Source organism: Tachypleus tridentatus, chromosome 11 (assembly GCF_004210375.1).
Source record: "Tachypleus tridentatus isolate NWPU-2018 chromosome 11, ASM421037v1, whole genome shotgun sequence".
Classification (NCBI taxonomy): Eukaryota; Metazoa; Arthropoda; class Merostomata; order Xiphosura; family Limulidae; genus Tachypleus; species Tachypleus tridentatus.
The window spans coordinates 73,018,715-73,045,796 of NC_134835.1; the positions used below are offsets into that span (position 1 = coordinate 73,018,715).

General features: G+C 33.4%; 1 protein-coding gene across 1 annotated transcript; it reads right to left on the reverse strand.

Moving 5' to 3' along the window:
• On the reverse strand, window positions 1–26,735 carry LOC143231376 (macrophage mannose receptor 1-like). Its single transcript, XM_076465921.1, has 9 exons — window positions 26,621–26,735; window positions 14,782–15,192; window positions 12,090–12,497; window positions 10,876–11,295; window positions 4,205–4,612; window positions 2,900–3,313; window positions 1,120–1,539; window positions 424–831; window positions 1–47 (listed from the first exon to the last, which is right to left on the reverse strand). The coding sequence occupies exons 1-9, from the start codon at window positions 26,700–26,702 to the stop codon at window positions 1–3; spliced, it is 3,018 nt and encodes a 1,005-aa protein (XP_076322036.1). The 5' UTR covers window positions 26,703–26,735.
• Between the last annotated feature and the right edge of the window lie 347 nt (window positions 26,736–27,082).

A 27,082-nucleotide genomic window follows, 5' to 3' on the forward strand; every position in this document is an offset into this window, starting at 1 on the left:
TTACGGTGTTAGCATATCATCATTTACATCAATGTCTGAGATACATCCTAGTATAAAAAAATTCTTAGAAGCTTGCAAAACCTCAAAAGAATGCGGCATTAAAACAATTCGATTCTCTTCAGTCGACTCAGCAAATAACTTGATATGGCTTTGCAATAAGAAAACACACACATACACATTGAGACAAATATAGTAATATTTCTTTTTAGATATTTTACGTTTAAAAAGTATTAACGGTTTTCAATACATATATTTAAATATTTGATTAAACGCATATATCTTTAAAAAAGTAGAGTTTATTTTCATTTTAAATAAAGTTTGTATATTTTAACTCTTCATGTAATAATTAATAAAATTTATTTAAAAACAAAAGTTTAATATACTTTATTTGTTGTGTCACAAAATAAATTGAAGTCACTTTACCTTCTATCATGTCAATCTCACAAATCACACCGAATCCGTTACTACACCGATTGTCGTTTAACCTGTAGTTGTGTATTTGACTGATTTCTGCACAATTTTCCATGTCCCTGTAATTACTGAGGTTGCCATCACTCCACATTCCTAAAGTTTCAAAAGACGTTGGCACCAACTCACTGTCAATAAAACGCCACACACTTTCTTCAGACCGATCTGACATTCCAACCCAAAATGCCTGTCCAGTTCCCTGGATCTCAGTACGAAGATATTCCCAAATTTCATAGCTAGCTATTTTAACTAGTTTTCCTCCTTCTTCTTCACAGAACAGCATGGCTTCAGTAAAGTTCTTCTGAAGATCAGGAAAAGCTCGATAACAGGAAGTATTGAAGAGGTCGTATCTTTCTGGACATCCTAGAAACAAAGTTTAGTTTTTTGCCTTCACTGCAATTTATGCGTTTCATATAGATATTGAACACGATAAATTGTTCCGTTTTAAACAATACGTTATTTGGTATGTCTGAAAGACATTTTATTCGGGCGTATGCAATCTTTCATAGGAAAAGAGAGTTTGAGATTGTCAAATTTTATCATTAGATTTAACACTGGAGTTTTGATTACATAGGAGTGACATAGATATTTCTTAGCAGGGAATAACGAAATAATACATTAAATATTTTAAACTTAAATAAGATTTGTTACCTTCGGCACTGAGAACACGAAATTCTTGACATATAAAATTGTATTTTGATGAACACTCCGTGTCTTTAAGTTTCATCTGGTTCTGATCATCAATGACTACACAGTCTTGATCATTAATTCCCCCATCGTCAGGCTCTCGTAAGTGCCATAGTTCTGGTATAAAGTCCATTTTGCTTCCGTCCACGTGTTTCCAGTCTCCTTCTTTCTGTTCATCTGTATACCCAACCCAGAAGTCCTCCCCTTTCAACCCTCTTTCTTCAATCAAAGTTTGAAGACTGGCCAAAATTCCAGCATTAGCAATATTTGCTAAGTTTCCGTTGTATTGTGTTTCGCAAGAGCGGTTACTTTTCCAGAAGTTGGTTTTGTTGGTGTTTAGATAATAACACTTACTTTGATACTGTTTTCCTGTGTTTGAACAAGCTATGAAAATAAACAAGTTTGAGACTTAACTTCTCATGAAATAGAGATAGTGAGTGTAAAATAGAAAAAAAAACATTTTACGTTTAATAACCTCTAGAGTGTATAATGTTAATTGTCTCCTCTGGTGGAATAAACTGAAATAATCGCACAGCGAACTTAATTGTCTTTTAGCATGAATTCTCTGCCCATTATATAAAATATTATGTAAAAAACAGGGTTTTACTTTCTTGCAAGAAAATAATGGAAACAAAAATGCGTTCTTCCTGCAGTCTAAATTAACATATATTGAAAAAATTGTTAAAAGGGTAAATAATGACACTGATAATCAAATTTATTTTTAATGAATTCTGAAGAATCGAATTACCAATTTTTGTCGTCAAGCATCAGTACCATAAAACTCCTATATAAGTATACCTAAACCTCGCATACAGACTAATGTTTTTATATAATATTAATATACAAACCTTATTATTACTAATCACTCTTTTTATCCGTTTTCAGAAATTTGTTATCATTCATATAGATATAACTTGTTTAAAAAGAAATACATTTGAAACACAAACTCACATTTAGACCAACGTGGTAACAAATGAGTGCATATAATCGAACTTATAATACATTAATTTTATTTCTATAACATTTGAAATATTAAAATTGTATAAAAATAACTTTTTATAACAGAAATATAGATTTGACTACCATTGGTCTATATAAAAAACACCTGTAATAATTTATAAACTTTTCTTCAGTATTAGTTGAGAGATATGTGCGAAAAGGGACGAAACGTTAAGGAACAACTGAAATTGAATAATAACATTCACGTATTTACTAAATATAATTAAATGTTTGTGTAACCTCACTATTCAAAGATAACCATGAATTGATTGATACTAAAAAACCATTATAAATCACTCGGCATTGCTTATGCATCAGTCTTTTTCGAATTGGTAATTTTCCTCTTCTTATGGTCAGCATGTAAAAGACATTCAGGACACGGTTGTTTAACGACGGTAAAAAATAAGGCAGTAACATTAAACATACACCTACACTTATATACACAGTCAAAAAATTATTGGTTTTATTATATTAGGTTGGTAGGACTTCTCTTTCCCAGGTTATATTTAACGTTTAATCTTATTAGATTTTTTTAAACTTTCGCAAAAATAGAAGTTGTTGAAAAATGTAGAAGTGTCTAAACAACACACAGTCGAAAAATTTATTTTCGTATATTTTGCATAGTTAGCATGTTTTAACGTAGTTTAACTGGTTCTCATATAAATGATTGTCAAAAAATGATTTTACATCATAACATGAAGGTAATATTTTTAAAAACATTCGAGTTTAGTGAAACTTAACTTACTGTTTGAAGAATCTTGTGGTGCTTCACAGACTGCAAAACAGTTTCGAGAACAGATGGAGTCAGCAAGAAGATACGGATCTCCGCCGAGTATGGCACAGTTTTCAATGTGAGTGCCTCCGTTATCTGGTTCTCCATCTAACCAGATTTCCGGTAAGTTTGGAACAGCTTTATTATCAATATCCTTGAAGTTATTCTCCTTTTCTTCATCTGTCATTCCTATCCATAAAGCTTTGTATTCTTCGTTAAAACTAGAAATAAGTGCCTGTAAAGCCTGGTATGTCTGTGCATCTGTTATCTTGACCAATTGGAATTCATGTTCCTCACAATGTGCTAGTGCTGTAGTAAAGTTATCATCTTTACCAATTGCTCTGTAATAGGTATTACCATCTTGGTAGCTAGTAATTGGCCAACCCTCTGAAAAAATGAAAATGACGCTGAATGGATTTCACGTGCTAGAAATATGATTACAGTTCTGAGAAAGTTAATAAAATAATTGCCCTAAAACTGAAAAGCTTTGAATAGTAAAGAATATGTTGTCTGAAGAAAACTGACTAAAAACAAAACTGAAACAAAATATTCTAAGTTTCAAGTACTTGGCTGATAAAGGTAGAAGAACTGACGCCAGAATTCCTAACGTTTGAACTGTATCTTGTAGATTGCTAATCTAAGTATCTTTTTTTGTCATTGAGGCTATAATAATCCTCATAGTTTGAGGATATTTTAAATTCAAATTCAAATTCGAAATTACATCTATTTTAACCTATAAACTTTTGCATTATGTATATATCAAAAAGTAAGGTATTTGATTTAAAGATCAGTTATTTTATTTGGGAATATAATTGTAATAATACTTGATGTAGAGCAAGAAGAACAATTAAAACTGGAAAATGTTAGGTAAAGCTATGTTACTTATTAAATGTCCAAATAAATATAATTTTCCAGCATATATAATATAATAAACATTGGACATTCTTGAAGAGTTTTAAAGACATATCATCTAATTCGTGACTATAAACTAAATATTAAAATTACAAAATTGATTTTATACAAATAAAATATTATAATGTAAATTTAAGTTTATACAAAAATCAAAATGCTTTAGCAAAAATAATATCAAATAATCTTTCTGTTTTTTACGTGTCGATCCATATTTTGTTTTCAGTGTTTCGTTTTAAAATGCCAAATATATTGTTATTCATTCTAAAAAGATAGGCACAGTTTAAAAAGATATAGTTTTATGTTTTATGAAAATACATTAATCACTGAAACTGTTTATCAACTATATGGTATAAAATATACAACCACCTTTATTCAAAGCTCTCTCACATATAAATCCGTATTTCTCTTCACATCCTCGGTCACATAATCTGAAAGACAGCAGCCTGTCCATAGCAGCACAATCTCCATCAGGGTAAATATAGTCAGGCTGGTAAGGCCACCAAACATTCGCGCTCTTAAGTGAATTTTTCATCAGGTCTCCATCAACATAACGCCAGACCCCTTCTTGTTGTAAGTCTGTGATACCTACCCAGTATGATTTCGATCTGTCTTTTATTGAGTAGTATAGAAACTGCCAGATATCGTAACTTACTACTTTAGCCAACATTCCTCCTTCCTCCTTGCAGAACATTTTAGACTCGTGAAATATTTTTGTGTCATCGTCAAATACTTTATAGCATTTGCCGTTGAAGAATCTGTATTCGAATGGACAACCTAAAACAATTTTTTGTAGTTATTTTATGCAGTAAGTGGTCATAGATAACAGGTATCACTGTATCATTTCATAATATCTATAATTACTGTTTCTAATATTACAAGGAAGATATAAATTTAATAAAAGTTTATACTAAAAAATTAATTTAATTATAACAATGTTAGCCTAAAAATGGAAATCATTTAAAATTCGAAGAGTACATAAAAAAATCTGCTTCATTTCTTTCAATATCTCTTGAAAATGTTATATATTGAGAAACATTTCGGCCGCTGTTCTTCTTCGAGTAAGAGATCCTCGTTAACAGACACTGGTACAGTCTTAACAGAACAGAGGAATCACGAATGTTCACGTGAAAAAAAAATTAAACCACACAGACGAGTAGCAGGAAAACACCGAAATAATTTAAAAGTTCGATAATATTCGATGAGTATAAATAGATTGTTCTCAGTTGCTTTAGAGTTACAATGCATAAATTACTCCTAATAAGTATATCATATAAGTGAGAAAATGTGAAACCATTGCTGAAACCATTAATGCACACAGTTGATCGCATCATGTTATGTATAATACAAACATATCTATTTATACATTGTTTTCTCAGAATCGCAGTTTTCTTATTGACTTTATTATTATATGACCAACCTACGCCTCTTATACTGTCTGAATTTTGCAAGATAATGTTGGGATTATGGCCAAAAATATTCTTAAATACTAAACTAATGAAACAATGCATTATAATCTTTGTTAGTAGAAACGTAGAAAAAATACACTTAATTACCTATATTAATTTAAGTTTGACTTTCAGTTTCACTCTAAGTATACATATTAATGTGATCGGAAGACAATATTAATTATTAGCCTGTTAAATCAGTTGGTATATTCTTGCATAACCGAAAACCATAAAAACTTAGGTTACTAGACATTAGTATCACAGTAATATTTTAAATAATATTCAAAAAGTGACAATATTCTTTTTAGCTGCGACCTCTGTAACAATTTTAGTGCAGTAAACAGGTTTGTTTTATTCCGTTATTCGCTGTACACAATTCCAGAATGCTTTCCTTGGTGAATGTTTACGAGGATATTGATATGATATTGAGGATATGTGGGTTTTTTATAAGCTACTCATCTGAGCTCTTTCTACAGGTTCCCAGGTTGAACAGCGGTAAGTCTTCAAATTTACAACGCTAAAATCAGGGGTTCCATTCCCTTCGGTGAACACAGCAGATAGCCCGATGTTGCTTTGCTATAATAAAACTTGCACATACTTTTCCTACAGTCCTAAAACAGACGGAGTTTGTATTAATACTGCGTTTAAACTATTTATCTGTGATTCGCGGCACCAGATGTGTGAACAAATTTTAACATATCATTTTTATGCGACTTAAAAGATACATAACCAATAAATATTTTCACTTCGTTACCTTATATTGGTATTTAAGCAACTGTTTAATGGTAATAAATAGTTTTAACCTAATACGTAAACCTGCTTGATTTTAATTACATACGTTTCAGTATGTAACAAAATAACAGTAATCAGAAATTTTGAATTTTAATTTGTAGAACAAGAAGGATAGTGGATTTTATGAAGCTCTACTCATATGGATTTATTTATTAACTACGAAATTATAACTCTTCATTTGTATTCCAGAGTTATTTGATTTTCTTTGCCTCTTTATAAAATACAAGTAATAGTAAATCTGCATCTACAGTTGTAAAAACACTTTATCAACTTTAAATTCCTGTATTTGTGTACTAAACTAATATAAACTTATAACTCTTAAATGAAAAATGATTTTTCATTAATTTCATTTTTAAAATATTGCATAAAGTTTCGGCTATAAGCCTGCTTCAGGTGACAGCTTCACAGAAATCACGACCAAATAATAAAATATGTTAGATATTCAAATTGTAATTGACTGGGAAAGAACGGCGTGTGATGATAACAAATTCTATATCAACGAGTGTTGTTAAAAACATTGTTGCTTAACAATAATAGATGTACAAACTATTTAGATTAGATAAAAAAAATTATTTATAATTTCGAGTCACATTTCATGTTATAGCAATGACAAGTATAGATAATATATATATATACTTGTTTGTTTGTTTTTGAATTTCGCACAAAGCTACTCGAGAGCTATCTGTGCTAGCCGTCCCTAATTTAGCAGTGCAAGACTAGAGGGAAGGTAACTAGTCATCATCACCCACCGCCAACTCTTGGGCTACTCTTTAAACAACGAATAGTGGGATTGACCGTTACATTATAACGCCCCCATGGCTGAAAGGGCGAGCATGTTTGGCGCGACGGGGATACGAACCCGCGACCATCACATTACGAGTCGTACGCCTTAACACGCTTGGCCATGCGGGCCAATATATGTACTATCTTACTAAAAAACATTACTTATTCATAAATGAGCTTTCAGCTTTCACAAGTAACACCATCAGTAGTTCTTATATTAGTTACGTTTTTCATCTACGTCGACTCTTGCACCCAAATAAAGTGATATCAATACCTGTGTCCTTGTGGTGTTCAAGTAATCTCTCTTTAATTGGTCGCCTGGTTTCCCAGAAGTAATTTACTTTAAATGACCATTTACTGCAGGTCAGCTGATAGCCATAATTATTACTTTTTAATCAACACTTACCCGATTGAAGGCCAAGATAGACATCGCGTAAAACACGATGGTGGTGTTAACTTACAATGTACAAGCTTCAGTTAATCCAGGGAAACACGCGTGTTTGGGTAAAGAGTGAACTCTATAATACTTCCAACTGAATACTCTTATTGTTTTCTGTTTTGTTTTTCAGAATATTTCAACTAATTTTAGTATTTCGTGAGTTGATTAGTTATTGTTTTTCAGTATCTATCGTAACGCACGATCGGTTTTGTTCTTTTAGCTTTACTTTCAACTGACACTAATCTCTTCGCTTTTTCTCATTTGGCCAATATCATTTCCTTATTTCATATTTGTTGAATTAACAAAGACTAGTAGTTTAAAACGTTTTCACAGTTCTTATGCTAGTTGGCCTTGAAAATGGCAATAGTTGTATCGTGAAAGTTAATAGAATTAGTATCAAACTGTGTGATAAAGTAAACAGGATTTTATTCGTTAGTGTACGGAGTTCAATAAACCTAGTGGCTATTTTAAGCTACCTGTTCGTAGTTTTAAAATATATCATCAACGTAGTGCATCACCAAAACCGGTTTCTGCTGTGTTGCAAATCAGAGTCAGTATAGAATAATAAATGACAAGTTTGTTACCCATAGTAACACCACATTCCTATCTATAAAGCGTTCGACGAAAAGTAAATTTTATTTAATGTAGTTCTTAACAGTTTTAAAACGTTTCCATGCCAAAGATATTAATATGACTTAAATGACATTTCTTTATCAACTAGAAGTTTGAATAGAGTTTGTTTCTTTATCTGTTATGCTGTGTCCACCACAGGTATCGAAACTCGATTTTAGCGTTATTAGTCTTCAGATTTGTCGCTGAGCGAGTAGAGGGTGACGACATCCGTTGCAAAAAAAAAGAATAAAAAATTGTTTCATTCTATAGATAAACCACATTAGTCTATCTGCTATGCCCACCGCAGTAAATCGAACTCCAGATTTTAGTATTGCAAGTCTTATCATAGACTCACCATTTTTCCTCTGGGGACAAAAGAATGACGTTATCAGGTAAATTCTTGATAGGCTTTGTGTAGTTTCTTCGGAACGTTATTAATGCCTTTGATGTCTTTAAGTTTTTACGTTTAATTCAAGTGTGATCAAATCAAATTCCAGATCTCGTTTGGGACAATGACGTAATGGCTAAATTAACTCTTGTATCAGATGGTTTAAATAGTTTATGGTGAAGTTGGATCTAAAAGAGTTATGAGAAAACAAAAGGAAATTAAGAAAACATTCAATAAACGTAAATATATTAGGGAAACAAATCGAGGAGATAAACAGGTTAAAATAATCTCGTTCGGTGCTTTGTTCATCTTTCCTCATTTTCTTCTGTAAACGTCCAAGTGCAGCACGTTAAGTGATTTCTCACCAACTTCTTATATGAACATCATATAGTGAAGCTTTGTTAATATTTATTATATTCTTTTGATGTCAAACTGTATGGAAAATACCAAACTTCACGCGCTATATGTCTATTTTTATTCACTATATCCTTAATTTACTGTACATCGAACTTTACTCATTATGTATCGAGATTCATTCATTACATTATTATACTTTTAACCTATTCACTCTTCACAGAAATTCACTCACTATAAGTCGTATACATATATGATAGTTTCTCTCACTATATGTCTAGCTTCAAACACTCTATATCTATCTCACTCACTATATATATATATGTCAGACTCTACTCACTACATATCTAGTTTCACTAACTACGTGTTTAATGCCACCAGCTATATAGTGAACTATCTATCGCTTAGCTATTTGCAAAGATAATGCAACAACTGCCACGACTTCTATATTGGAGAAACAAGCAGAAAAATGGAAACTAGATTCAAAGAACAAAGAAAAAACACCTTCACACGTTTTTGAATACTGCATTTTAAATAAACACAGCATAACCATAGAAAACACCCAGATACTAAGAAGGGAAACAAATATAAACAAACGCAAAATCAAAGAAGCCCTACTTGTACAGCAACTAATAAACCAATATAAAAGAACATCTTTATACCTATACTAATTAATAACCTAACATCCACCTGCAATGCCACCTACAATCCGGTACCCGTTTTTACTCTCGTCCATAAGACTAGTGTCCGTCAATGGTCACATTCTTTCTTAACCTGAAGATGACTTAGAAGGGTCGAAACGTTGTTCTCTCCTTATGAGTAAAAGTGTTAATACCCATACCAGCCGTTCTGCGCTAGCCGTTCCTAATTTAGCAGTGTAAGGCTAGGCGAAAGGCAGCTAGTCATCACCACCCAATGCCAATTCTTGGGCTACTCCTTTACCAACGAATAGTGGGATTGACCGTCACATTATAACATCCCCACGGCTGAAAGAGCGAGCATGTTTGGTGCGACGGGGATTCGAACCCGTGACCTTCAGATTACGAGTCGAACACCTTAACCCACCTAGCAACGCCAGGCCTGGGACAGTGAATTCAAGTGAGTTTAGGAAACGAGTATAAGAAAGACAAGATTTTTTTATTAATTATTTTAGTTTAGTTTAGATGATGGAATAGCCAAGATGTACCAGTAAGTCTCATGATATCCAAAACGTTAAGATGGACAAGGAGCGAATGAAACTCGACTTTTTCTCGACATTTATGTTTTTTACCAAAAAGTCATTCGTATGGAAACTTCACTCAGACCAACAAATGTACGTTGCTGCTAAAATTTAATAGTTCAATGAGATTACTGTTAGTTGTATTTATTGCTGTTTGCAATCGAATATTTTTTTTATTTTTTTAGCCTAACATTATCCACAAACAAGTATACTGACTCTGAAGTGATCGTATAGCCGAAATGTTTCACAACAAATATTTTAAGTTTTAAAAGAATTCAAAATCATTCGTCACTTTCAAAAATCTGGTATTATTTTAAAGTATACATAAGGTCGTGTTGTTAATTATTTTTGGAATATGTTACTTAAGTGTGCCATCAAAAACACTTTATACTAATGTGTATATATTAGTGTTAAATCTGTTAAACTAAAGATTAAACCGAATTAGTTAAAAAATAAATAAAATAAAATAATGATTCAAATGGCTCTAAAATAAACAGAACTATAAACCACTTTAAGGCTATATAATATTTTATTATTAAAACAAACTCACCCTTTTCTATCTAATTCAGAGTTGCCTGTATTATGCATATTTTGAAATAAAATTGAATTACGCAGGTATAACAACAATTAAACGTTTCGGAACAAAATTACTTCAATCACTTCTTTAGTTTTAGTTTTAAAATAACAAAATAGTTTACATGCATTAAGATGATAATAATTTGATTTTTACATTATTTTCAGTGATTGTATGTATTAGGTCGTACTGCCTTCTGGAGATACCACTCTTTGAACATGATAGTCACCCTAAGGATGTGCTTGGAGTATGAATATTGGATGCAGGACGAAATCTATACTATTACCTTACAAGTTATATTTTTATCATGTGAATACCTGCTCTGTATCACAAAACAACGAATTAAACCACAGCTTATTTCTATCGTCCACATATATAATATTGTAAATGAACTGTGCAGGAGTTAAGATATAAATAGATCATTGTGTTACCTTCTTCACTGAAAACACGCAACTCTTGACATATAAAACTATGTTTTGATGAACATTCCGTGTCCCGAAGTTTCATCTGATTCTGATCATCTATGATCACACAATCTTCGTTTGTTGATCCTCCGTCGTTTGGTTCTACGTTACCCCAGAGTTCCGGAACAAATTCGGCTTGACCCCCATCTATGTACTTCCACTGTCCTTCCGTTTCTTCGTCAGTTAGGCCTATCCAAAAACTTTTGTCTGTTTGTTTCTTTTCCTCTATGAGTTTCTTCAATGTCTTTAAAATTTCGATGTCTGGAACTCGCGCTAAATGTCCGTTGTACTCCGTTTGACAGAACTCTTCACTATTTTGAAAATCTGTTTCATCAGTCTTAAGATAATAGCATGTTTCATTGATGTTCTTTCCATTTGGTTTACAGGCTATATAAAAGAAAGTAACCTCAAGCTCAAAATCAAACAAGGCCCGGCATGGCCAAGTGTGTTAAGGCGTTCGCCTCATAATCTGAGGGTCGCGGGTTCGAATCCCAGTCACACCAAACATGCTCCTCGCCCTTTCAGCCGTGGGGGCGTTATAATGTGACTGTCAATCCCACTATTTGTTGGTAAAAGAGTAGCCCAAGAGTTGGCGGTGGGCGGTAATGACTAGCTACCTTCCATCTAGTCTTACACTACTAAATTAGTGACGGATAGCGCGAAATTCAAAATCAAACAAACTATCTTACGTTTATAAAACGGCCTTCCTTAATTTAGCACTTATAACTTAGACTCAATGCCATCCACCATCACTCTTGGGTTATGGTTTTATTAAAGAATAGTGGAATTGACCGTCACATTATAATACCCCCTCACCGACTGAAAGCACGAGCACAATCGATCATAGGGATTAGAATCCGCTACGGGTAAATTGCGAGTGGAACATCCTAACCACCAGACCAAGGCTACTAAAAAACTAAAGCTTGTATACAGTATTGTAAAAAGTTTCAAATAGTTGAATATATTCGTCCATTTCCAATCAATGCTAAAATAATGGAATAATTTCACTTGCTTTATCTTTTTCTGACCTCAATTTGAGTACAAACGAACAATGTTCTTCACTATTATACGAAAACATTTTATTGAAAATCTGTCTCGGTTGGTTTTAAAATACAAAGCAGACCATAACAACAGAAATTTCCAGCTATACTTCAAACCTTACCTTCTAAACAGTTACCTACCTATTCGTTCATTAACTTCGGTTTCACAGATAAACCCTATGTCTTGTCTACAGTCCAGGTCCATGATTTTGAATTCTGCATTATTATCCATCTCGCAGCAGTCTTGATTGTTGTCATCATTAGGTTCACCTTCTTCCCACAAATCCGCATCAAAAAAAGATTGTGGTACCTCAGTCCCGTTAATATAAAGCCAGGTTCCTTCTTGTGCCTGATCAGTCATTCCAATCCAGTAGGATTTATCATCCTTGGATATGAGTTGTTTAAGAAATTCCCACAATTCTCTGTCTGGTACTCTAACCAACATTCCTCCTTCATTTTCACAGACACGTTTAGCTTCATCAAATTTCTTTGTATTGTCAAAAACTTTGTAGCAGGTAGATTTAAACAGCGTATATCCCGACTTACATTCTGTAAAAATGATTAAAGTGTCATTGTATGTTTTAATAATTTCTGCCAAGTTGTAACAAGAGTTGTTTCTGAAACAATAAACACGTATTAACACTCTAAAAGTAACAAGAAATAAACATTATAACAACAGGTCTTTATTTTATACTGTAGATCATACAGAATGATAAAAATTATTCAACTTAAACAAGCAATCACACACTCAACAGCAAAAGAAACAACAGAACACATCGTAGGTATCATATCCTGCATTTGGTCTTTTTCTAACTTCTGAAAATCTACGAGAATATGCAATATTTTGAGAAATATAGAGAGATACATCCAAATATATTACTATTGTATATGTCATTAAGGTTGAGCGATTTCTAGCTCTTATCTAGGTCATGGTGGTGTTGTAGTACTTTATCTATGGGGCATTCACCACTTCCTAGCTTTTGTGAAACCTGTGTCTCAAATTTCTATATATTTTATTTACTGGCTAGTTTATGCTCAATTATGGGAAAAGCATTATTTGATATACCAGCTACATTTATACATTGTAATAATAATAAATATAGCTAATAACTCTCTGATACATTTTGTGATGATTCAATATGTCTATTGACTACTTGATCACATTAGTTCAAGACGTAAAATGTTAAGTTGTAGCTGGAGATTTTCATAGATGTTTTTCTTGGAAATACAGTGAGCATTTATAGTTTTTGTGTAATTAAGTTCTTTGTGAGGAACTGCTGAGACAACGAATCAGAATATCTGCCTGTTTGTTATTGTTGAGATGGATACGAGGCCTGATTTCAAACTAACGTAAATGTGAAGTAATCAAACGTCTTAAATGTTATAGTTGCAGCAGGTGTAGTGCAACAAAAATGGAATACGAGCTGTTTTCAAACGTTAGCCGTAAGAAGGGTTAGGATATCTTCGTCTGAGGATTTCAAACGCCTAAAGAGAAGTAAGTATGCCTAACACCAACGGCAAAATGACGGATGTATATCCAACAACTTGTTCTCAAATGAGGAGGAAAGCGAGACGATCCGGGGTGGCCAGAACCTCAAGGATGCAAAGCCGGAGAAAGATCCGTGATCAGATAAAGAGCAGAAAAGTAGGAAGAATATCAAGGATAAAGTGAAACAGGATAACTAAAATAATATTAAATATTATGACCAGTGTGTGGGTGATTTACTTAGGTAGGATAGAAACACTAATGACTATTCGGAAAGAAAACAGCAAGGCAATTATTCCCTGGATTATTTCCTATACAGTCATGTACCTCATCTTCAGGTCTCTGTTTTTCCGAATCTCATGAGATGCTTCATTGTATATGGAACTAATTATTTCTTATGGCTTTGAGTGAGAGATTACTTGTTAAATATTTGTTTGAATTAGACTTAAAACTAAAGATATACTCTATTGTCCGACTGATATCAATATATGTATAGCATATTTCATACATAACTATCAATGGTATAAAAACACTCAAACTTATTCTTCTTATTTGAAGAATAAATTTTCTCGAATAATATTAAATAATAAAATATCAATTACATCCACATATTGATATTACACTTAAAATACTAAAATGGTATGAAGCTTTTTAAAATCATAATTTTAAATCATGTTGCAGGTTTCTGTTGTGTTCCTCAATGGATGTAAGGCAAATTTACGAACTTTCAACACTTCAATATGTGGTTTGATTATTGGACAGAGTTCAAATAGCCTATTGTGTGGGTTTCAGTTTAAACAAACATGCAAGGTTTCTATCATTTATTAACACATTCGACCGCGAGATTCTTTCAACCCCGCGCTCTTGATTTACAACCACATCAACTCTATTTCAATTAGAATTCACTGAAAATGTAAGTATGATATTTTGAACATTGAGTATGAAATAAGGACAACAACATTGTTGTTTTCGTTTAGAGATGTTTAGACTACTTCTCCTAACAGATTTATTTGTTATTTTAACTTCACAATTAAATATTTATTATCATTATATTTTAATTTGTTCTCTATCAGTAGATATTTTATTGTTTTGATTATACTATATGTGATTGTTCTAATTGTCAAATCAAATAAATATCTAAATCTACACTAAATACATTTTTATAAAATGTAATAAAACTGACGGTGTATTTTAATGTCGATGAGCAATAATTCTATGATACAGCTTAGTACATCTGGATCTCCATTGATACATACATACATATAACTACTTATAAAGTTATTTATTTACTTTATTGTAAATAATTTAAAATATAAACCTTGCTTTTGCTAAAATCATTACTCTTACCAAGTAATTTTTCCAGGGATGCTTCACAAATTGCACCCTCCGTTTTTGAACAGTGAAAATCTGCCAAAAGAAACTCACTACTCTTCATCCGAGCGCAGTTATCTATATGATTCGCTCCATTATCTGGTTGTCCATCCAACCATAGCTCAGGTAGGTAAGGGGCTGTCTGACCATCTGTAAACTTAAAGACTCTTTCCTTCTGTTCGTCTGTAAGTCCAACCCATAATCCGTTAAAGGTAATATTCGAGTCGGAAAGAAGTTCTTTCAGGATCTGATGGGTTCTAACGTCCGTTATCCTGATTAGCTGATAGTTATGACTCATACAATAGTCACGAGCAATTTGAAAATTATTATTATTTCCGATGACAATGTAGTTTACTTCACCATCTTCGTAACTGATGACTGGCCAGTCTTTTAAAACAGAAAAAAAAATTTAAAGATAGATATATACGACTGTTTTTATTTAAGTTTAATGCGAGTGTTAAGATTTAAGTAGATTACATAGCACGAGTGTTAAATGTAGTTATTTTTAGAAGCGACAGTTTATCATAAATATGTTTATGTAACTGTTTACGAATCACACATTATTTAGTTCAATGGTTGTGAATAGATAATTATTATATTATTGCGTTATGTTTCTAGAATCTTCTAATTTTTTCTTGTTTTTCTAATTAAGTTTTATTTCATCATAATATCTAATAATGTTGGAACATTGTAGACCTCTGTCGAGATATAAATACGTGTCAATAATTTAGTTCCATAGATAGATTTAGACTGCTTAGTTGTGTGTTTAACCATAAAGAGCATATAAGGACGATTTTTAAAGTAAAGTTATTACATATGTTATTGTATTAACCGATTAGAGAAGATTAATTCGTCTTCTCCATTGCGTTCTAAAGAGAACCAGTAAATGTACTTTGATGAAAACGATATAATTCTTCAAAGCTCTGGATAGAAATGTGATAGCACAAGGTGTAACAAACATTTATATACACATTTGACTTGTTTTAATATATTATTTTAAAATAAGTTGATTGCATGCTATTTGTTTATTATTGAAAGTTATCGTCCACAAGTCACAAACACCTACTGTAAATAACCCAGTTCATACAGAAATTCTCACATTGAGTACACAAAATAAAGTACTAAGTATGCTTTATCCGACTTTTAGTTTCATAAATGTTGATACTTTCATAATCTGTCAAGCAAAAAAACCTAGCTTAACGTCCCCCGCTAGTACAGCGTTAAGTCTACGGATTTACAACGCTAAAATCAGGGGTTCGATTTCCCTCGGTGGACTCAGCAGATAGTCTGATGTGGATTTGCTCTAAGAAAAACACATATACACACTAGTTTAACTGGGATAATCAGTTTAAGCTTAAACTGTAATTTAACAAAATATCAAATCTATCTAAAGTTTAAGAAGTTAACATATTTTTACAGAATATTTCATATCATTTAAATTTATTTTAATTTTCTAAAACAACTTTGATTACTTATAACACTGAAACAGTAATTAATATGTAAAGTTCCATTTTATTTCTGCTTATCAAACTGTTTAATGATAAGTGAAGATTCGAAACATTAATGTTTTGTAAGTGTAGATAAATCTGTGAACAAATAAATACGTCTTCTATAGATGACTAACTTTTATGGTGTCTTTACGATAAAAAAAAATTGTGGCTTTAGAATGAAATCTTGAAAGCGTTTTCGTGGTTTTCTACAACTACGTTTAGGCCCGGCATAGCCAGGATGTTAAGGCACTCGACTCTTAATTTACGGGTTCGAATCCCCTTAACACCAAACATGCTCGCCCATTCAGCCGTGAAGGCATTATGAAGTAACGGTCAATCCCTCTATTCATTGGTAAAAGAGTAGTCCAAGATTTAACGGTGGATGGTGATGACTAGCTGCCTTCCTTTTAGTCTTACACTGCTAAATTAAGGACGGCTAGCGCAGATAGCCCTCGTGTAGCTTCTTGCAAAATTCAAAACAAACCAAACCAACTAATTTTAATATATTTTAACATATTGGTTATTTGATGTTTTTCATAAATATTTTTTTGACAATTAAAGAAAGATTCTGTACTGAAAATGCACCTTGCCAAAAGTAAAACATTCTATTCTATTATAATTCTGACACCACAAATGTTCTTTGTTTACAACAGATGATAACACCTAACAATTAAAATTATAAACGGAAAACAAAACTACGTACCTTACTTTTAACATAAACACTTTATTATTGTTATAATATTTTTATTATAAAATGGCTGTACTAGTTCTTTTCCACTATTCTTTGGTAAAAGAGTAGCCCAAGAGTTGGCGGTGGGTGGTGATGACTAGCTGCTTTCCCTCTAGTTTTACACTGCTAAATTAGGGACGGCTAGCACAGATAGCCCTCGAGTAGCTTTGTGCGAAATTCAAAAACAAACAAACAAACAAACTAGTTATTTTATTATAATTTATCCATACGTACTTATTTTATCAATACTACGAATAACCTGACGAGATATATCATTTGCTGAAATGAAATTGAAAAGGAAAAAAATAAAAATTTTCTGACCTACGTATTCATACGTCGCGTCTACCTCGCAGACGTATCCCAATACAGCGTATAACTGGCGACAGAAGCTTTGAATCATAGACATACAACATATTCAGTTTAACGCAGAGTAATGTCGCAACATAAACTGGTTGACCTACTCTCCAGATACTATCAAAAGAATCAGGAACTCTCTGGTTGTTGTCCATAAAATTGCCAATTTAATGAATAGTACAAACGAGTAATGCCTATCCAATAAGAAGACGTTGTTTATCAGGTTGCGTACAAACGTCGATGACGATTCTTCAGAGATTCTCACTAGTCTGCTTCCCTTTGCTTCGCATTTTGTTTTAGCTCTTCTGCAGATCCTTCATTTCTTGTTTTTGGAATTATTTGATAACAAACGGAATTAAACAGGGAAAACCCTGAAGGGTCCACTGGATAGTAGTAATAATTAAACAGGGATAACCGTGAAGGGTCCACTGGAGAGTTATAATAATTAAACAGGGATAACCGTGAAGGGTACACTGGAGAGTTTTAATAGCTAAACAGGGATAATTCTGAAGGGTATACTAAACAATAATAATAATTAAACAGGGAGAACCCTGAGGGGCACAATGGAGAGTAATAACACTATCTAACACAATTTTTTTGTAAAAGTACAGAAAATGGCCATTATTCCCTTCAAACTTTGCTTTTGTGACCTGGATAATGAAATTTAGAAATTAACCTATTTTCTCTGTAAAAACAGGTAAATTTGCACATTTTCATTTACATAAGGTCTGAATAAAGCAACATATGAATCAAGTTTTACATGTATTTATACTAAAGTTATACAAAAATGAACAAAAATGTTTAGAAGTAAGTAGTTTTTCGAGATTTGCCACTGTAATGAAAACCACTTTCATGTATCAGCCCCCAAATATTGTCTCCCATGACGTTTTCGTTATACGTTCCCAGGTCACAAAAGCAAAGTTTGAAGAGAAAAATTGGTCTTTTCCCTTTATTTTAGCCATAAGCAATTGGGAAGTAACACTTTCTGCCCAGGAATAAGAATTTTATTACGTAGTGTAATAATTAAACAGGGAGAAGTTTGAGAGGCACACTGGAAAGTAATAATAATTAAACAGGGAGAATTTTGAGGGGCACACTGGAGAATAAGAATAATAATACATTGTGAAGTAAACATATCCGAAAACAAAAAATAATGAAACACTCAGTTTACTTAGAAAACAACAAGATAACAAGTGGAAACAACACAAAAAACTTAAGTTGCAGTTGTATAGTTTGTATTACGTACGATTACCTGGTTCTAATCTTTGCGTTTGATTTAGTAACTAGATATAAACTACGTTTTATCCCACGTTAAGACTGTTAACTTCTACATGGAAGAACTAAAAAGGACCGACATAGGAAATAGTTCTTATCAGAACTTGTCCTAAGACGATAGCAGATCAACAACCAAAATTTTGAGTAAAAAATATTCTAATTAATAACTAGACTTATGTGATTGTATAACCTGTTTGAAACAACGACAACCATATCCGATCGCTAAAATCTTACCTTGAGTATTAAAATAAATAGAAAAAAAAGAGACAATATAAATAAAAACACAATAAAATGGTTCAAAAATAATTATATATAATAATATATATATAATGGAAATAAACATATACAAAAACATGATACTCATTATAATTTAAAATGTTAGGAAAGAAAAGAAACACAATTTAATTGAGTTCAATTCGAAACACGATAACAAATAATCTTGAGTTCAGTTGGTAACGAATACGAGAGCTGTTCAAAAAACACGCGGACTGACGTCATAAAACAAAATGTACTTTATTTAGAAGTTACAGGTCTGGGACCCCTTCAAAGTACTCTTCTCCCCAACGCACACACTTATCCCAACGGTATTTCCACTTGTTGAAACAGTCCTGGTACGCTTCTTTTGTAATATCCTCCAGCTCCTTCGTCGCATTTGCCTTAATCTCGGGAATCGTCTCAAATCTTCTTCCTTTCAAGGGTCTTTTGAGTTTGGAGAACAAGAAAAAATCGCAAGGAGCAAGGTCAAGTGAGTAGGGAGGGTGGGGAAGAACAATGATCGGGTGTTTGGCCAAAAACTCACGAGTTCTGAGGGCTGAATTTCGCAGCAACGCGGTGCATCTTCAATTTTTTGGTCAAAATATCGTAACAAGATCCAACTGATATCCCACGCTCTTCAGCAAACTCCCTGACAGTCAGACGTTGATTTGCCCGCACTAGGGTGTTGATTTTATCGATGTGTGGGTCGTCAGTTGACATGGAAGGACGTCCAGGACGCTCATTATCTTCAATGGACTGTCGACCATCCTTAAAACGTTCATGCCACTTGAAACATGCCGTACGCTTCATAGCAACATCACCGTAAGCCGTGTTAAGCATAGCAAAAGTTTCAGTCGCAGATTTTTCAAGTTTAACACAAAATTTCACAGCAAGTCGTTGCTCCTTCAGGTCATTCATTCTGAAATCCGCCAAACGAAAAAATCGCACTTCACTTAAAACCGCGTAGCTAATACACAAATGAAGATATCTGCAATCGGGAAATGGCGTCGTAATCAGCTGATCTGTGCAAACCTAGCGACACCAAGCGGATTCCCCTGGAACCAACTGGAGCCGCGCAATTCAAACAGTCCGCGTATTTTTTGAACAGACCTCGTAGAAACATTAAGACACCGAACTTATCTGGGCACTAGGAAACAAATAGCCTAACGTTACGTTCTTTAATTGAATACTGTACTTTAGGAAATGATAACAAATAATACAGCTTTACCTACTTTCGTTGAATGTTTAGGAAACAATAACACATAACCTGACGTTACTTATTTTAACTGAATAACTTGAGAAATGATTACAAGTAGCATAACATTACTTAGTTGAATACTTTAGGAAATGATAACAAATAATCTAACATTACGTATTTTAGTTGAATACTTTTGGGAACAATACAACACACAAATAATCTAAGATTATGTATTCTCAAGACGGCTGTTATGGGTATTAAAACTTAAATTAAAATAAAGTCAGAACAACGTTTCTACCTTCTTAGGTAATCTACAGGTTAACGAAGAGTTTTATTACCCATACTAGAATACATGAGAATACATTTTTACTTCAAGTGAGTTTCTCGTCATCATGAATCTGAGATTATTTTAGTTAAACAATCTAGAAAACAATATCAAGAAATTTAACGTTAGGAGCCGATAATAGATATCTAATATCAGTTTATCAAGACACACCATATAAAGAAAGTAAATATCATTAGTATTATTTAATCACTACGAACTTTACAAACAAATGAAATATTCTAACACTAGTCTATGGAGACCAACTCTACAAGCAATCGGAAATGAACTAAAATTAGTTTATTTAGACACTACAAAACAATAGTTTTATTTTTATGCCAAAAATTTTCGCGAAAAGCTACGCATAGTCATCTATAATTTTCAAGTAGTAAATTAGAGGAAAGCAGTTAGTAAATAGCACCCACCATTAGATTTATGACTACTCTCGTCTAATCGAACTATGAAATTTCGCCATCACTTCTATAATGCCTTCACTGCCTTATGTGCAGAACATGATTTTGTGTGAATGGGCAGCGTATAATGTACCCTCGAATTCAGAGACCAAGCTTATCGTTAGGCTTAACAAAAATAGGAAATCTAACAGTATATTATTGAAACATATTGACAAATAATAAGTACCTGACATAATATCAGTTTGTCTGGTCTAACACGAGAACCTGAAAAGTAGTCTAACAAACAAATTATAAAGTAGATTGTTTGGATATACAAATTCTTTCAAAAGAACTCTGAAGAAATATGACAGTCAGAGTACATCTTATATAATACAAGCTGAAAATTAATACTGTTTAATCCGTTTTTACAGTGAAATTTGATTTTATCTCTCTCACACTTGAGTTTTAGAATATTGTCCGATATGAAATGCTCAGTAGGAACGTGTTTAGTTTTAATTATCAAATGAATGACGTAAAGCAGTCATTTAACTTAGAATTAGAGATGTCTTACTCATATGACATGTTTGCGACTTATATTCGTAACACTGAGTTTTACGTAACTTAGAATTACTATTTATAGCACCTCAATTTATTGTCACATCACTCCACCTTAGTAACAGAAATTTGACTCTTCTTTCTCTCCAGATGATAACAGTATTATATATTTTCACACCAAGGTGACATTCATCACAAATTTAACCACCTCACTAAAAATTCAATTCTCAACTACAGATGAAAAAAAAATTCAAAATTTTATTTCCGAGACTTAAGTAAAAGAGTTTCCAGTTAAGCTCACTGAGAGATTACTTCTCTCGTCGCCTGAGCTATGGAAACTCGACTCCTTGTTTGGATGCCAAGCCAGCAAGACGTGCTGAACGTCTTCTGCTATCATGCTATTCAAGATGCCAGCACCATCCACACCAGTAATCCCACCGGTGTCGTCGATAATCATCGACGGACTACCGCCGCACCTTACACAATTACAAGTCGCCACTTTCATCGCCCAAGCCAAGCCGGACGCAGCCATCGACCCTTTCAGGACCCGAATCCTTCACCGGCGCGGAATTCTTATCCAGCCCTCTACACCCGCATACCAATTATATCTAAGCCAACCATGGAACACTGAATTTAACGCTATTTGTTCCTCCACTAAAAGTCCTGTTAACCTTTTCTCTGTCTTCCTGGGGCGTCGATCTAACGGTCTAACCATTCAACCCGAAGAAATTGAACGAGCCATCGAATGTCAAATCCAAACCAAGTCACACGCCGTACATCGCATATTCTCCAACACACCAATCTGCCCATTTATTTCATCAAGATAGTGACAACCTCGAAGTATAGTGCTGACTGCATTTTACGTAAAGGGTGTTACTATGACATATTTCACTTTAGTGTCGAACGCCACCGTCGTTGTTCCACCAACTCGTGGTCATATAAACCTATCAGACAACATAGACAATCAACTGACGATTTCCAACGGTCAACCATTGAAGTATCACTAAATACAGAACCAGCCAGGAAAAACACGAAGTCAGACTAATACAACTCTACATCGAGCCACCAACTTCCACTGCCAGCAACATCTCAAGACCCACTAATCCAAAGAAGACATGCGATAGCTCCTGCCAGACCTCAATCCTAACTTCACGTAATACAACCACCAGCTAGACTCAAAGCATTCAAGTTACGACTACCAAAGCGTTAGTTCAAACAGACAACCAGTACACAAGCACTCAAAAGTCACAAACTAAAATTGCAAGAAGAAATAAATCACCCCAGACTGCTAAAGAACAAATCATCAAAGAAGAACAGACAGTTAACCCACCTCCACCCTCATGCTTTTCCTCATCACCTCTGGGCATCAGATGTGAACGCAAGTTCAACCTGAAGTCCTCCCTGCTTTACAAGACCACAACAAGTAGTTTTCCCAAGTTACCATCCAATTAGCTACTACTACATTCTTGCTTTAAGCTCTTTGTGTTCTATTCTAATGTATTAATAACCTTGATTTTCTTTCCAGCTACTTCTAGGCACGGTAGGGGTAGATTATTCGGCGCCCTGGCCGTGAAAGTGGGTTTTCTCGGGATACTCCTGTTTCCTCCCACACACACCTAAATCTGAGGCATTGAATCTTTAGATCCCTGCCAAGGCAATATCCTTGTTCGGCCCCGAATTGTGCTGTTTGAGTTGATGTTTTGTCTCGTCTGCTGTTCGGCTTTTTGGACTACGGGCTCCGGCCTAACCTTCTTCCTTTGTGCCGCCTTGGTCTCACTCAGCATTTTCATGCTGCCCAACCTCACTTCATTGCCTCAAACAAGCCAAATTAAAATACAGAAAAACTCCCCACGTACAGATAAATAATCTTCCACGAGCGGGGACGAAGAGGAACTACAACGTTCCTGAACACCCATGTTAGGGACAAAATTCCTCAGACTTCTCTCTCTCTAAACTAAACCCTGCCAAGATTTCGTTCGCTTTTTTGTTAAAGGTATCTATTTAGGTCATTTTTATACAAATAATATTATCCATAATTCAAAGATTCCAAAAGAAACGTGTACACAATATAGAACATTTACTTAAAAGTGCTTGTAATACATATTTATATTACTAAGTGAAAAGAAGTAATTTAACGTAAAATCAGAAAGATATCGCAATTTGAAGACAGAGGATGGAGTGAGCTCTGTTTGTTTCTTTTGAATTTCGCGCAAAACTACTCGAGGGCTATCTGCGCTAGCCGTCCCTAATTTAGCAGGGTAAGACTAGAGGGAAGGCAGCTAGTCATTACCACCCACCGCTAACTCTTGGGCTACTCTTTTACAAATGAATAGTGGGATTGACCGTCACATTATAACGCCCCCATGGCTGAAAGGGCGAGCATGTTTGTTGCTACGGGGATTCGAACCCGCGACCCTCGGATTACGAGTCGAACGCCTTAACACGCTTGGCCATGCCGGGCCGGGTGAGTGCTGGTGAGAAAATATTGGTTTCAGGTTAGCAGACACGTCTCTCTCGGATCAATAAGCTACGTATGTGTTATTTTATGCCATAGCGGAGAACGTTGTAGTGGTAGATCGCATGGGCTTATTCAAGGAAAGAGAAAATTCAACTTGTATATAACAAATGAACTCTATATTATCACTCCTAACTAATTTCATCAATCCATAAACTGTTTTTGAAATAACTATAATCTGTAACTTAATATATTATCTGACTACTAACAGGGAACATTGTCATCTGTGAAGTGACTAAAGTAATTTCATTTGGGAAAACAAATTGCAAAATTTGAGGGGTGAATGGTTGTTTAAACATGTGCTATTTTTGTCCATAAAGTTAACTAGTTTGAAATAAACTGTGATATTAACGCAGTGTTATGTTAACAAGAATGAGTTTTTTAAGGTGACTATAAAACCCTTGATCAATGGAACTTTATGGAACTTTATGAAATAATTAAGTCGTAGCAGATGAAATTAAGATACAATAGTGATATTATCCACGTGACAACGAGTGTTTTGCTGACAAGATGAGATAACAGCATATATTTAGGAAATTGTTTTGGTTGTACCGTTTACAACATCTGAGAATTATTATTGGAAGTTTGTACACAAATTTACAATTATTTTATAGCAATAACAAAACTCCTCTCAGTAGATATATGCTTGGAAAATCAACTTCACACACAAAAAAATCTCACTTGGTCATCCTGAGAATTATAAGCCAAGAAACATAAATGTTATCAACATTTCTCACCAAATTAACTTTGCCCATCTAAAATTATTTTAGACAGAATTATAATAGACTAATCTATGAAACGTTCGTTTACTATTTGTTAGTTATATTTTTATGTGCCATCAGAGCTTTTCCTAAGGATTTTTTCAACTGCCCAATTATATTTTAACGTCATTATTTTTATCAAATGACGTCTTATTGTACCTCATGTATAGAGGTATAGTAACAAATGGTCCACAAAATGAAGGATATTATAGTACCTAAGTTTGTTTATCAACTCAGGAATGAAATGATCTTAAATATCTTTTAATACTTATTAACTTGAACTTATATAGGTGAATTTCAAACTACAAACATTTTTTAATAAATGCAAAATTTGTAACCAACTGCACACTAGTAAAACCCTTGTGCGTGAGCTATACCAAGCATGGGACGCTTGTATTCCATATTTGATTTTATCACTTGTCAGGACCTTTTTCAACGTACCCTCAAATTGAAATTCTTTCAGGCAAGACTAGAGTAACTTCATCTATAAGACATTGAGCGTGATGAATTACATCAATCAAAACTGAGTCTAAAACTGTAATTAGATCTTAAATCGGCCAACAAATAATTGGGATGTGAGATAAACGTTTGGGTTTGAAAAATAAAATATCAAGTCATTCAACGAGCGCTGATGCAGCGGTTTACAACATTTGGACGATAATATAACAAAGCTAGTACTTCAAAATGTTAAACTTTTCCTTGTTTTTTAACATTTGATTCCTAAGATACTGCTAAACTATAACACCTTGCGGGAAGACTATAATCTGCTCAAACGCGGTCTTTGAAGCTGATATCTACTAGATGTGAAATCTAACGCTGATCTCATCATCTATTGTAAAATCTTGGGCTATAGTGTTCGATAATGACTATCATGCTGAACAATTAACAATGGAGAATGCAATTCTTAGTTCAACACTAGCTCTGAATCGCCTACTTAAGTGAATAAGTAACCTCAGTGCTGGTGGAATATATGCTCCAAGCAAGGTTTTGTATCTAATTAGTTCATAATTGTTCAATCTTTAATCCATTTATTCTGTTAAAGCAGTAGTTCTAAAGTACCTTTTTAAAACTCTCTTCTGAAATACCTTTGTATCAACTGTATTGAATTATGAAATCCATTAGTCAGAATAATAGTTACCAAATCACAAAAGGACATATTCAAGTTGAAGAAAAATAAAATAATATTAGCAGGTCTAAAGCTTTATATCTGAGCTCTGAATTTACTGATCGCAGTTTTGGACATTTCCTCTGTGTAATATTCGTTCTTAACCATACAAATTTCAGTAGTGAAAAAACCGAAGTAAGCTGTTTCTCTAAAATTTTTTAAAGATTGAAAATTTTCATAAAACCCAGGTAGTTAAAAGTGAAAACAAACAAATAAAAAACATTAGCTATTTTTTATAAAACTCAAGTAGTTAAAAGTGAAACGAACAAAAGCATTCCTTTTCCTCAAAATTAGTCAGCATAGTTAACAGAGATTATCAAATAAGTATTTTGTGTTAATTCATTACAACACATAAATATAGTTTAATCATCTAGAAGTCTCACTGTTTTCATATTAAGGAACAACTTCTTCCATCAATTAAATTGATATTAGCACTGTTGAAGCATATCCTCATCTACTATAAAACAAACAAATATTAAAGTACAGCTACAAAAAAGTGTGCGTGAAATAGAAACAAATATTTCAGTAATCTATAAGCAACGTCACAAATAAAATGTTTTACATTTCTGACTTTAACTGAGAAAAATCAAACTATTTTGTTTTGATATTAAAACAATTAACAGATTAACGTCTCTTGGAACATTTGTTATTAAGGACAAAGCTACATAATGGGTTATCTGTGCTGTGCCTATTATGGCTATTCAAACCCAATTTTTAGTTTTGAAGCCTTCAGACTCACCACTGAGTCACTGGAAACGATCTATTGAAGTACAAAAAGCATGAAACTAAAGAATTGCTCTTACCAGTTGTCTGAGCTCTCAGTCCACATAATACAGACAGCAGGAATAGATGATAGAAAATCAGCTTCTTTGGCATGACAAACATTCTGTTGTCACAATGTAAAGTTTCATTACTTTTAACAACCTTTCTTATATGCATGATAACATTTGTTGATGTAAATGTTACTAGGATACAAGTCGAAATCAAACCAGTATTAATTCAAGTATTCCTTCATCATTTATTCATTCTATAATGAACCTAGTTTAAAAACAGGTGACGCTTCATCTATTTTCTCCCATTATTATCCTCAATATTAATATTCTAACTGATAAACTTGGGTGTTTTTGTTGGGTTATTTTTTACGCTAGAAGTTGGCTATATCCTATGGCCAATAGATATATGTGTTTGATTTAACTGTTATAATGTTATTTTTGTTAGAATATTTAATAATCAGTAATATGTCTTTCAGCGAGTACTGCAATTTT

Excerpts from the sequence above, each read along its gene's own strand:
- LOC143231376 (XM_076465921.1), bottom strand. The coding sequence starts at position 26,702 with ATGTTTGTCATGCCAAAGAAGCTGATTTTCTATCATCTATTCCTGCTG. Across the intron at positions 12,498-14,781 it reads ATCCCTGGAAAAATTACTTG|AATGTAAGTCGGGATATACG; the intron begins GTAAGAGTAATG and ends TCATTTTTACAG. Across the intron at positions 4,613-10,875 it reads GCGTGTTTTCAGTGAAGAAG|GTTGTCCATTCGAATACAGA; the intron begins GTAACACAATGA and ends AAATTGTTTTAG.